General features: G+C 37.1%; 1 protein-coding gene across 1 annotated transcript in view; it reads right to left on the bottom strand.

The window, feature by feature from the left end:
- Window positions 1–13,227, bottom strand: part of col27a1a (collagen, type XXVII, alpha 1a) — an 88,572-nt gene that overhangs the window by 16,883 nt on the left and 58,462 nt on the right. Inside the window, exons 35-46 of the mRNA XM_067422823.1 lie at window positions 12,749–12,802; window positions 12,608–12,661; window positions 12,405–12,512; window positions 2,348–2,401; window positions 2,136–2,243; window positions 1,968–2,021; window positions 1,783–1,836; window positions 1,608–1,664; window positions 1,451–1,504; window positions 785–838; window positions 633–686; window positions 326–379 (exon numbers count right to left, since the gene is read on the bottom strand). Of these exons, the coding sequence (XP_067278924.1) occupies window positions 326–379; window positions 633–686; window positions 785–838; window positions 1,451–1,504; window positions 1,608–1,664; window positions 1,783–1,836; window positions 1,968–2,021; window positions 2,136–2,243; window positions 2,348–2,401; window positions 12,405–12,512; window positions 12,608–12,661; window positions 12,749–12,802 (759 nt within the window). The remainder of the gene's footprint in view (window positions 1–325; window positions 380–632; window positions 687–784; window positions 839–1,450; window positions 1,505–1,607; window positions 1,665–1,782; window positions 1,837–1,967; window positions 2,022–2,135; window positions 2,244–2,347; window positions 2,402–12,404; window positions 12,513–12,607; window positions 12,662–12,748; window positions 12,803–13,227) is intronic.

Raw genomic sequence — 13,227 nt, 5'->3', positions numbered from 1 at the left:
AAAATTGTTATATACATGTATATTTATTCATTGTACACAAATCAATAAAAAAATATAAGATTAGATGAAAAAAATCTATAATTATATAGGTAATACATAAATAATATTTTACATAAATGTAATAATATTAAATAACTAAAGTAATTACAATTATGTAAATCAAATGTATAGAAAATTAAGTCTGTTTAGGACCATTAAAATTGTTCAATTTTGATTAATGTAATATGAAGATAACTAGATTAAATATTTAAAATCTTTAAGTAAAATTGAAAGTATACATCATTCGGCCTAATTGCTACAAGCATGAAAGAGTAATAACTCTTACTGGTGACCCTCTGCTGCCACGCTCCCCCTGAAGACCCTTTTTACCCTTCTGACCCTGAAAGTCACAGAGAATAACAAAGCATGTGAGAAAAAGCAGTAATGCCAAGGAGAAAAGCACAGACACAGAATTAATCGTATACAGCATGAACCTACACACACACATCTAACACATATTGCTGAAGTATGTGACACGGCTCTGATTTCTACCACATGTTGTTTACGGCTGCTATTCCAAAACATAAGTAATGAAATCTGAATTTCCACAAAACATACGCACACACGCTAACACACTGAAAGCATGCCATTACCTGTTCTCCTTTGGATCCTTTGGGGCCTTGTATTCCACGTGGACCAGGATTACCCTAAAAATGCATTAAAAGAAATGGAAGAAAGGGTGTTTGTGTGCATGCTTAAGTATGGGCACATCTGTAATTAGGATCTGATGTCATATTATACGCACAGGTAGTCCAGGAGCACCAGGTTTGCCTCGAAAACCATCAACACCTTGCTGACCCTGTGCAAACACAAACACATTTATTCGAGAACCGCAAGAATAATTACATTAAATATGAAAATGATATATGGAATATTGCATAGAAAATTGTATATTTTTTTAAGTAATACATACAATTAAAAAGAACACACTTTTGTATTTGTCTGTATTATTTGAAAATCAATAAAAAATAAAACTAGGTCTACATTTTTCTGAAAACAAAAAAAACAAATCTTGCCATCCAATCTGAACAAACTCCTTAAGTATGAGCATTGTTCATAATAATACTGATGCTTTGCTTAGAATATATAAAGTGTTATTAGTAATGATTGCTCTGTCCAAAGTTCTACAATTGATCTATTAAAACACATACATCTCTACCCAAACCATATTTTTGCTGAAAGAATTTTTTCACCTCACATGAACCTAAATCAAACCGTCTTGAAATGGTCTTCATCGTAATGTAATCAACAACACATCTTTTGTTTAGCCGATTACATACAAAACAGCTTAATCTATTATAGGAAACGCTCACGTGTTGGTGTGCGCCGACGACACGCAAGTAAATGATCTAATGCGCTTCATATGCACAAAGACAATAGTATGCTTGCTGGGTAGCTGTGTTTATCTCACCACGTATCCTGGGTCTCCCGGTTCGCCCCTGTCTCCTCGCTTTCCAATTGGACCCTGAAAATACACAAACACATGCATGATTGTGCATTGTGAATATCGCCAATGAAATGAGAGGAAATGAAAGACAGATATAGATATGTTAATAAGAGAGACTCACTCTGAGTCCTGGTGGACCAGTAGGACCCTCCACCTTCCCATCATCCCCATGTTCACCCTAAAACATTACATGAAGCAAAACACCAGATGATTATAGAAAACATTCAGGGTGACATAACTGTGCAGGTCACAAGTATAAACATTCATTTACGAAATGGGTGATGAATAGATTTGACCTTTTCACCCTTTGGTCCCGGGGGTCCTATTGGACCTTGAGGTCCTTTGTGACCCTGTAGAGAAAGAAAAAGCTTTTAGGCAACATTCCACCAGCAGACTTGAGTTGATCGATCTGTGCACTGATGCGGAAATAAATAATTGGTGATGTGCTGTGATGATATTAGTACTTTTTTCTTGCTCTCACCTCATACCCGGATATGCCCGGATCACCCTGCAGCCCCATACGCCCGGGAGCGCCCTGAGGCACACGGAGAAACAAGATCAGACCACACTTTCTTGTGGAAGTTAAATGCTATGTGAGTTGGATGTACTGATAAACCTAAACTTCTTAATAACAGATGTATCTGTTTACCACATGGCCGATGGTTCCTCGTGATCCCTTTGGTCCGGTGGTTCCGACTGGTCCGATCTTTCCCATGGTTCCCGTCTCTCCCAGGTGACCGATGTTACCTTTGGCACCCTGCAGGTAATGTGAAAGTGCAGTCAGTATGGCTACTGTGTTCAACACCGGTTGATTATTAAATAGCTTCAAACTAAATGGTATCTTGAAATCTAATGTCTTACCTTAAACCCTAGTTTCCCCCTCTCGCCATTTTTACCAGGTTTTCCTTCAGGACCCTAAAAATTACACATACAAAAAATAATGGAAAAAAAAATACCACTGTCATTTCACAAATAAAGATACCAGACAGTGTTGTTATTGTTAACTCTTTTCCCGCCATTGACTGAAATTTCTGGCATTCTGCTAAACAGTAGGGGGCGCTATTACACATCTTCTGAAAGAGTAATGAATCTTCGACTAAAAACACAGGTGAAGATGATGCAGTAGTGCGATCATCAACATTACATGGCATATAAATTAAAACGATCTAATGTTACTGAATGAAATGTCGACCCAGGATCAGCTCTAGGACTGTGAAGCTTTGGGCGTGATGATGGACTCGATATACTCCATCTGTGTTTTGATCATCGGTCTGAATCCATTCTGAATGTAGTCTTTGACAAAAAAACAGTTTTTCTCAGCTTTCCACTCAAAATGTTGCTAGAATAAAAGCTAGAATACATTTTTTTTAAAAAGAGGGTCAGTTCTTACTTGATATATTTCAGTGCTGTCAAATCGATTAATCGTATCCAAAATAAAAGTTTGTGTTTACGATATATGTGTGTGTATAATTACGTATATAAATAAAAACTCATTAATGTATATATTTAAGATCTTTTTTAATATTTATATATAAAATAACACGGGCGGACAAAGAGTTAACAATAAAAGTAAAACCATAAAGTTGAAATGCTGACTTGGCAAATAACTGAAATAAAATAAGTTAAATAGAACTATAATAAATGACTAATGCATATGTAAAATACTAAAATGAAAACTAAAAATATAAAAAATAAGCTAATTCAAAATATTAATAAATATTATAATTGTAATTTTTTCCCCCATTTCTATTGGTCATTTGCAGGCATAATTGCTGAGATTTGTCTCATTTAAAAATAAAAATAAATCATACAAAATGCAAATGTTTTTATGATAATATCTGCAATATGTAAATCATCATTTAACTAACCACAATGCAAAGCACTCAACTGGTTCACTGTTGCTAAGGTTATCTACCTGGGGCCGTATTCACAAAATATATTTTTATCATAAAAGTATCTCCTAACTTTTTTTAGGAGAAACTCTTAAAAACAATGGGCGTGTCAGTCCTAATTTTAGGACTCCTAAATTTTTGCTCTAGGAGTATTTCATACATCATTTTAGCACTAAAACTAGCTCCTAAATCCACAAAATGCTAGGAGTAGTCAATCAATCAAATCTAAAGGCTGTTGCTGCAATCCGCCCAAAGACACTATACAACACTGAGGCAATAGTGATAATAAATGTATCTTTAATTTAAAAAAAGATCAGATTACCTGTGGTAGTTGTTTTTACGAGTTCACACTCACAAATAATTGAATAAAGTAAAACAAGATAAGCATATCTGACGTGCTGTCCGAAGCGATCGAGGGCTCTGAGCTCTGAATTTAGCCCAAACCCAGAGAGTGAGAAACGGGGTGGCGGAGGGACGCAGGAAACTGTGGAGGTGACTAATGTTAGGTGTGTCGGCTCTAGGCTGTGTATATATACTTCCTCTCGTGCTGATTAGATAGACAGTTTAAATGAGCTCCTCAAACTTTGTTTATAAAAAATAATTTTCGCTTTCGTCCAATAACAAACTTGTAGTCAATCAGCAGGTAAGGGGCGTGTCTAATAATGATGGTGAGAAGAGAGCACTCGCTCTGTGCATGCTGATCAACTAACATATGCTGCTTTTTCTTGAATATGCTCGTGTTTTGTCATGTTCACTTGTTAGTCCATTTGTGATCGTATTGTCACTCACTTCAGCGATGATAGACCGGTTCATTTCCACAGCGTATGGAGTATCTAAATCTCATCACTGTCTGTTTCAAGCATCATTTTACAAAATGTGTCCGATAAGTAAGATACTATACTCCTAATATGTTTGTTTCCTCTTTTCATGATCTATATAACCCTTATCCAATCATAATTGTTATATGTCGTTAGTTGGACTGTCGTGCTCGTGTATTATCGAGTTGTTCATGAGAACGGTTCGCGTTTTTATGATGGATGTTCACTTTTTCATTGAATATTCGACCTGGATTAGTAACACACAGATTCTGCCGTAGTCATTGCCTGGGTTACATATGTGTGGGGTGGAGCTATCAAAATAGAGCCGAGACTTTTTTGTGGGTAGGGGCGTGTTTTGTTGATTTGAAATAACATCAACGGTTACCAGAAAGCACTTACCCCACCTTTAAAGGTGTCATGAACTGGCTTTTTTTCTTTTTTTATACTGTTGTCTGAGTTCAACTAATGACGTTTGTGTGGTTTTTACATTCAAAAACATCATAACTAATAAGTAATAAGCTATTTTCTGCAATGGTTTTGAGGCTGTCTTCTGAACGCTGGGTTTTGATGGGTGTGACGCACTGGAGACTTGGAAGTAAACGCCCACGGCTAGGATTAGGAAAGATTTGCATGTTTAATGACCTTCAGTCCCTGTCATATCTAGCCCCAGTCAGTTCAGTTCACATGAAGGAGAGATTATTTTGAAAGCAGCAACTGCAACTTGTCTTTATCAAACAAACGCAATATATTTCTCATCCACCCGCGACTGTATTACATGGCCCGTGCCCGCACGATCGGTCGATATAAGTGCGAACCGTGTGCTGACACACACACGAAACACACACACACATGCGCGCCCAGATCAAGAAAGAATTTCTGCCGATGGGCGTACGTTTTGGTCTGGTAGTACTACCCCAGGAATAGTACTGTAACAAAGAAAAAAGACGTTTTACTCACATAAGATTGTTGCACCATTCCTGTCAGATCCAATATAAAAGGCACAGCATTGTGTCTGCAAATCCAGCACTTGAGACTTATTTACAAATGATTCCACAGTGAAATGAAGCGAACACACATGAAGTCTTCCCCACGTGAGCTGCAACTTCATTCAAAATAAATGAAGTATCACACATTCCTAATGTTATGATCCGAAGGAAGCTTATGCAGCGACTGCTTTCTTCCACAATATCTTGCTATCTTCTTCCACGTTTATTGCTTCATGAGTTGGTGGGCGGGGCTACTGAATTACACGTTCTGTAGTAGTGTTGCACGATATACCGGTACTAGAAAAGTATTGCGATACCCTGCTGTTACAATCGGTACGATATGGACTATTATTAGTACCGGTACTTTGAGGAGGATAGCGCTAACACGAGCTGTATTCTTAATGTGCGTTGGTGTGTGACAGCAGGTGTCAGGAGAGGACGTGTGTGCAGAGCTCTGCTTCCGCCGTTCACTAAACATTGGAAGTAGTAGAAGAGTTAAATATATACGCGCAGCGCATGACAGAGAAAGCAACAGAAATATGCGAGCATGAGGGGAAAAGTGCTGCGCGGGACGTGCTCGCGCTGTCGGTCTCTGACCTGAACCGCCCCGCGCCCACGCGCCTTTAAGACAACAAAAATGCGATCGCCATTCAGTTATTTTCGCAGATTATTATTTGGTGTTGAATGGTCAAACATATGTAAAAATGCATGGTCTGGCGAGTATTGAGGTAAACACAGTCGGATATGTCTTTAGTGAAGGTGTAGCCTACAGCTGAGGTAATTAGATCCGTGTAGGTCTTAAGCCAGACCATATATTCTGTGATTAATGTTAAGCAAACAATGAAAAATAGAAAACCACCACATGCTTGGCTGAATAACTAAATATATATTTTTTAAGAATCAGTGTAGAGTTAAATTACAGAGTGTAGACTAAGTAAGCAGTTTTATATTTGATTTTTTAATTTCTATCTTGACTTGCTACTGTTAAACAGACCTAATGTAGCTGAGAAATAGGCCTAAAGCACTCCCTTACGAAAGGAAAATATATTTACCAATATATTACTTGTAAATATATTATAATATATTGTAAATACATGGAATAATATATTGACTGCTTTCATATATTGCAATATATTGGAGAATATAAATATTAAATCCCATATATGTGAACATATTGTCTAATTATGATATTTTCCAATATATTGCAATATATTTTTGTTTGTCATATTGTTTGTAATTTGCATTTTTTGCTTATTTTTAAAAAACAGATACAATTCAAAATCTATATTATAATTATAAGATTACATTTAAAAAATATTAAATTACTCGTATAATAAAATAAGATTTTGGTCATCCCAACCTGTTGAGAAGTGAAAGGTTAGTAAATGATAACATGATTGATAATGATAATCTCTGTAAAGATCTTCACACTGGCATGTAGTTATAGCAATAAGAGGAGGGAATGGTCAAAAACCAGGGCAGGAACATGCTGGCCAAGTGATTTTTTAGTAAAAAAATTAAACAATGAATAATTGTTTGAAAAGTTATGTTGTAATATTATTCATTTTACCTGTTTTTTGTTTGTTTTTACCGTGGTATCGATTTAGTATCAGTATCGAGGTATTTTAGTCTGGTATCGTATCGAAGTCAAAAATTTGGTATCGTGACAACACTATTCTGTAGAAGCTATGACGTAAGAATGAAGCTCACAATCGTTTTCTGGGCCTGGTGTCTATAAAAGCTTTACTTAAGAAGAACTTTTCAGCTCTGAAACTAAAATCCTAAAACAGGATAATCTTATATTACCATGACCTTTTATATATCAAAAGCTCAAGGGAAAATTGATTTCTCAATTCATCACCCCTTTAAAGGTGCACTATGTAGTATTTTTGTAAAATATCCCAAAACCACTAGGCCAGTGTTATATATTTTGTTTAGTTGAGTGCTTACAATATCCCAAATGTTTCCAACTATTTGTAAATTGTGAGAAAATTGCAGTTTTAACCAAGGAGCCGGGACGTGTCAGCATAGCGTTTGAGCGAGTCGCCTGTCAATCGCGTCATATCTGCGTTACACTCAGATTTATTCTGCAGAAACGATTTTCTCTTAGCAGTGAGAACATGTGACAGCAGCACCGAGCGAACGCACAGAGTAACGTCATAACATTTTAACACACTTAAATGTATCTAATATGATAAACAGCGATGCGTTACCTTATAATCATGACCGGAAACGCAGAAGTGCGGGCGCCCAGGGACTGTTTATTCCCGCTGGAACTGACGGAACTCCCGTTCCGTCATAATAAAAGTCCCGGTGCTTGCGAGGTGGGTATTTGTGTAACAATCACTCCAGCGTCCGTACTCAGCTATACAACACTCAGTCCTGCTCTGCTTCACACTACAGTAACGTTAATAACCGAATCCATCAACATGATTTCTGCCCGTGTCCTATTTTCCACCGGCTGTGAGGTGAAGACCACATGTCGCAAGATGCTGCACTCACACTTGGCGTTATCAAACTACGCCAAATACTCCTCGCTGCAGACTGTAGCGCGGTGACGTCACGAATATTGCGTCACGAATGTGTTAGCGCGCATGCGCAAAGTGACGTTCCGTCGGTATTTAATACGCATGCGCGCCGATGATGTCACTTTTGTGTATTCGCGCATGCGCGTACATTCATTTTCAACTTCAATCACCTGAGGATGATGTTAGCGTTCGCTCGAAAGGTATGGATTCCATGGCAGTAAGTCAATAAGCAGTGTATTTATGTTGTTTTTAACAATTGTGTGTTTGTGTTAACAGCTTTTAATTGTTAGGGATGCCATATAGAGCGTCATAAATGTTTAATTTATTAATGTTTAACATGTGTGCCTCTAAACAAATTAATGCTTTGAAGATGTCTTAAAATAGAGCAGAAAGACTTAAATTAAGGAAGTCATGTCATTGATTGTTGCATGCATTGCAAAAATAAAATAAAATAAAAATCCTAATTTTTGTCTTGTTTTTCCAAATAGATATTTAAACATCTTTAAACAGAGATGCATTTACATGGAATGCAAATGTAAATTGGAGTCTCAAAAGAATTAATAAAATTATGGGAATTTATGTTGAAAACAAATCAAATATCTGTCTGTCTGCCTGCATGTCATGCCAGTCTGTAATGTGTCTGTCTGTATGTCATGCCAGTCTATAATGTGTCCGTCTGTATGTCATGCCAGTCTGTAATGTGTGTGTCTGTCTGCATGTCATGCCAGTCTGTAATGTGTCTGTCTGTATGTCATGCCAGTCTGTAATGTGTGTGTCTGTCTGCATGTCATGCCAGTCTGTAATGTCTGTCTGCCTGCATGTCATGCCAGTCTGTAATGTCTGTCTGCCTGCATGTCATGCCAGTCTGTAATGTGTCTGTCTGCCTGCATGTCATGCCAGTCTGTAATGTGTCTGTCTGCCTGCATGTCATGCCAGTCTGTAATGTGTCTGTCTGCCTGCATGTCATGCCAGTCTGTAATGTGTCTGTCTGTAATGTTTGTCTTGCCAAAAATATATATTATATATATTTAATATATATATATTATTTATATATATATTTTTTTTGTCTGTTATGTCTGTCTGTGTCTATCTATTTATCATGTTTTTGTTTCTCATAGACTGTAAACTTTCAGTTTGTAAACTACTTTGAACTAATGAATCTTCAAACTTCATAGCTATTGAAACTATTTCAAACTTTCAGGCTAGGCTTTTTCAATCTAAAGTTTGTCTTGAGAATTTTTTTATCTTGTTTTTATTCTTAATAAAATAAGTCTCTTAGGTACTTTACAGACAAAGCTAATAACACTCAAGCATATCTTTGTCTAACTTCTTCCAATAATACATTTTAAAATATTGTCCTGGTATGACCCTGTACCATGTTAATGCCTTTCTTCAAAATTATTCAACATTGTTTGTTCTATATTTTATCTAAATTAGGTGTCTAGAACTGGTGTGCATTTTCCACAGAACACAAACAAGAGTTTCGGGTGCCCTGCTCATTGACACTGTGCTTGCTCTGCACTATCGAAGGACTGCCCACCCGGGTCTGCTCCTGATGGCGGATGGGGAGACCTGTGGTGCTTTCATCCAGATAACGAGGATGAGGGCTATTGCTTGGGTTGAATGTTTGTATGTGTGTATGATAATCTGTATGTGTACATAATTCTGTAATTATAATGATAAAAGCGATGTCTGCTTTGCTTTGAAATAAAAGAAAGTTGTCACTCTTATGAGTTATAATATGGGATATAGACACTGAAAATGAACTGTATGTAATCAGTTTAACATCAAACTACTTTATTGGCATAAATGTTTTACATGCCGTATTGTCAAAGCAACAGAAACTGTCCAAAAAATATAATACACAAAAATAAAGAAGAACAATGTAGGCTACAACATAATGTGAAAATAACACATTTATACCATCTGCCATTATTTTATACAATTAATGATCTATGTACATTATGTTACTAAGGGGGGTTATTTATTTATTTAGTGATATTACTTATTTTATTTATGGTCTTAGCGTAATTAGTTTATACGTTTGTAATGCATGGGGCATGTAATTCTTGCAAGTTTCTTCGTGTGTTTGCTGTATTGAATTGGGAATTCAAATTAATAATTTTTGTGAGGCTAAAGATGAATTTCCACCTGCGTGGACAATAAAGAGTTGTAATCTAAACTACACTTAGTTTAAATAAAATACACAGCCATTACAGAGTATACTCTGTAATTCTTTATAATTATATTGTTTTACCTCAGATGGCATGGTCAAAACCAAGGATATGTGTACTCCGTTTTGCTGTTTTTTATTATTACTTTAGCGTTTTTAACATTTTATTAACCTATTAAGTCAAGTTTTCTCATGCATTTTAAAGACGTGGGACGTCAAACAAGAAATCAAAACATGTGACATCACCGCATAACGCAAATAGTACACACATGCGCTGTCACCACGTTATTGCGCATGCGTTTTAAAGATATGCGATACGTAATATTCGTGACGTATATTCGTGACGTCAGCGCGCTACAGCCTGCAGCGAGGGGTATCTCAACTACGCCTTTGTTTTGAATAGGCGCCCTCTAGTGGACGGAAAGTTGCATAGTGCACCTTTAAATCACTGACAGAGACTCCTCCGCTATCAGCCAATCACTGTGGTCATAGTTAGTAAGCGTGATGACATCATCCAAAGCAACGAGGTCAACCCCGCCCTTACTCTTAGCTAGACTTCTCTCTATTTCTTAGTAAAAGTTGCTCACAGCAGCTTTGTGAATAGGTTTTCAGAGAAAACTCGTAACTAAGAATTTTTACTGCCATTTAGGAGAACTCTTAGTGGTAAGATAAAATGTTTTGTGAATACAGCCCCAGATTTTTATACAATTATATTAAGGTTCCAAAAGGGTGGTTTCAGAGCAATGCAATAGAAGAACAATTTTTGGTTGTGAAAAATGTATAATCTATAGAACATTTTCCAATATAAAGAGTCTTCTGATCAATGGAAAGATTTTATGGATGTTAAAAGATTCTTCATGCAACTATCAATGCCAACAAAGAACCTAAAACTGGTTTGCATATGTACTTTTTAAGGGTTGGGCGATAAATCGATTTTATCGATTAATTCGAGTTTGTAGTTTCATGTCGATTTTTGTGAATGAAAATCGTTTTTTTTCTTTAAAATCCGCCGACGCTCCCTCTGGGCTCCCGTAATGGCTCAACCCTCCCCCGCGCGTTTGCCACAGAGATACACAAACAACAAGGATAGCGTCTAACAAGTGTCATTAGTTCAGTATTTCACAGAACTATTAACAATACCTCACTGCAAAGTGTGTTTGAATTCTGAACGGAACTGCGCTCATTTGAGCTGCGCGGACAACGAACGCAGCGCGAGCTCATACACGGGCCGATCTCGTGACAGACACGATACACAGCGCTGGAGATCCAGTGAGAGAGCGTTTAAATTCACCACAGAATTAATAACATCGCTACTGTGATCTAGTGGAAGCGTTCGCCGCAGAATTCTGTTATAAACCACAGATATCAGATCAAACAGAGCTGACATGGAGACAACATGAGCGAAGGTCAGGGGTTTCAGTCACAAATCACCAACATTCACCATGATTTACTGTAGTAAAACCACATGGATTTAATGTTGTTGTCATTTATCTCAGGATTCGTACAACCTTTTGAGATTGAAATTCAAGCACTTTCCAATGGTTTCGTACACTTATTTGTACACTTACTGCACTTATTTCCAGCACTTCAAAGCTCTAAATATCCAAAATATGCTATTTTTAATGTGATGGTTTGTAAAACTAAAAGTGTAAAGGGGTCTTGTGAAAGAAATCGTATTTTAGTTAATTTTTTTTAATGTTTAATCCATTTTGTGGCAAACAAGCATTTTTTATTAAAAAAAGATATGCAGTGCCCACCATAACCAGCAGAAGAGCACGTATTGATTTATTAGCCATTTACACTCCTTAATATATGGAGAAAAGTACAAAGTCACCAAGTCTTTTGAAAAACTAAATTACACAGAAAGCAAGTAAAGAGCTCATTTTATAATAACTGAAACTATCGGTCAGTTCAGTGTGAGAATATTGAAGAACAATGGTAATCTATATTTAATAATATCATTAGCATATTATTAAATAGCATAACATTTCATTTTTCCCTATACTTTTTTTGCACATTACTGTTAATAAAAATTAATTTGATCTGCATATCAATTAATAAACCTTTGATATGTATACTGTATATTGCAAAAGATATGGTGCCCATTTATACTGTGGAATGGTCTGGGTTATTCACATGCTGAAAGTTTGGCACCCCAGGTAGGCACTCTACCAAGCTGCAAATATTTTACCTAAACAAAATAAAGTTAAAACTTGTTTTGAACAATTTCTTTGTCATGCAGATTGATTTTAAGTAGGAGGGGGGAAAAAAAAATCGATTAAAATCGTAATTCAATTTTTTTGGCAAAAAATCAGGGATTTTTTTGGGGGGCCATATCGCCCAGCCCTAGTACTTTTTAAGACATAAATGAAGGGCGACAGGCAACCCCAGTCATTTCTTAAATCAAACTCTAGTGTTGTTTACTAACTGAAAACACTATATGCGGTATGTGTCTATAGAAACACATACACATACACATACATACATAAGGATATTATGTGTGCACAACAGCATCACTCACTCTGACGCCCGTAAGCCCAGGGTCGCCCGGTGGCCCTTCTTTCCCCTTGACTCCTGGGTCACCTCTGACACCCTGCTCGCCCTCTCCACCCATGTCGCCTTTTTCACCCTGTTCAAGAAACAAGATTAAAATATAAAGGTTCTTTCTTCAGCTTTAAATCATGTACACCTGAAAATGTATGAACACAACTGTGCTTTTATTACCTTTGCACCATCAGGGCCGGATGGACCAGCCTCTCCCTCTAGACCTGGTTCTCCCTGTATCAAACAAACAAAAACATAAATACAGCTTCTGCACATTTATAAACATCAAACCAACATTTCTCAGATGTACTGAACACACACCCTTGTTCCGATAAGTCCGGCTGCCCCAGCGTTCCCTGCAGCCCCGAGTGACCCCTATTCAAACAATGAAAAGATATAAGAGTCCATAAACACAGTTTCCTTTCTAGCAAGTTTAAGTTTTTTCTATTTAATTACACAAGCTCAGTCAGCCAAACATCAATTATGCCCAGTGACGTGTGACTGTGTCGGGCGGCGCTGCCAAGCTCAGACTGACATTAACTAACTTTAACATTACAAGTCATACAGTTCCTCTTCAGACCGTGATTGTGACACATGCGCTGCGCTACCATTACAGGAGCTCAATGAAGCCTTTAGACTGCCAAAGAAAAGCAGATTTAGAAACAGATATTTAGTGTTGCATAACAGCACCTCGAGCAGGAAAATGATGGGAAATGGGTTAACACTAATCTCAGGCTCTTTTCATGAAAAGGATACCAAAGAGGGCCAACAGCTCTTAAAAAGGCAGTCTTTTTTCCACA

Source organism: Pseudorasbora parva, chromosome 18 (assembly GCF_024679245.1).
Source record: "Pseudorasbora parva isolate DD20220531a chromosome 18, ASM2467924v1, whole genome shotgun sequence".
Lineage (NCBI taxonomy): Eukaryota > Metazoa > Chordata > Actinopteri > Cypriniformes > Gobionidae > Pseudorasbora > Pseudorasbora parva.
The sequence above is the reverse complement of the archived record's forward strand: the minus strand, read 5'-3'. Positions and strand labels throughout refer to the sequence as shown.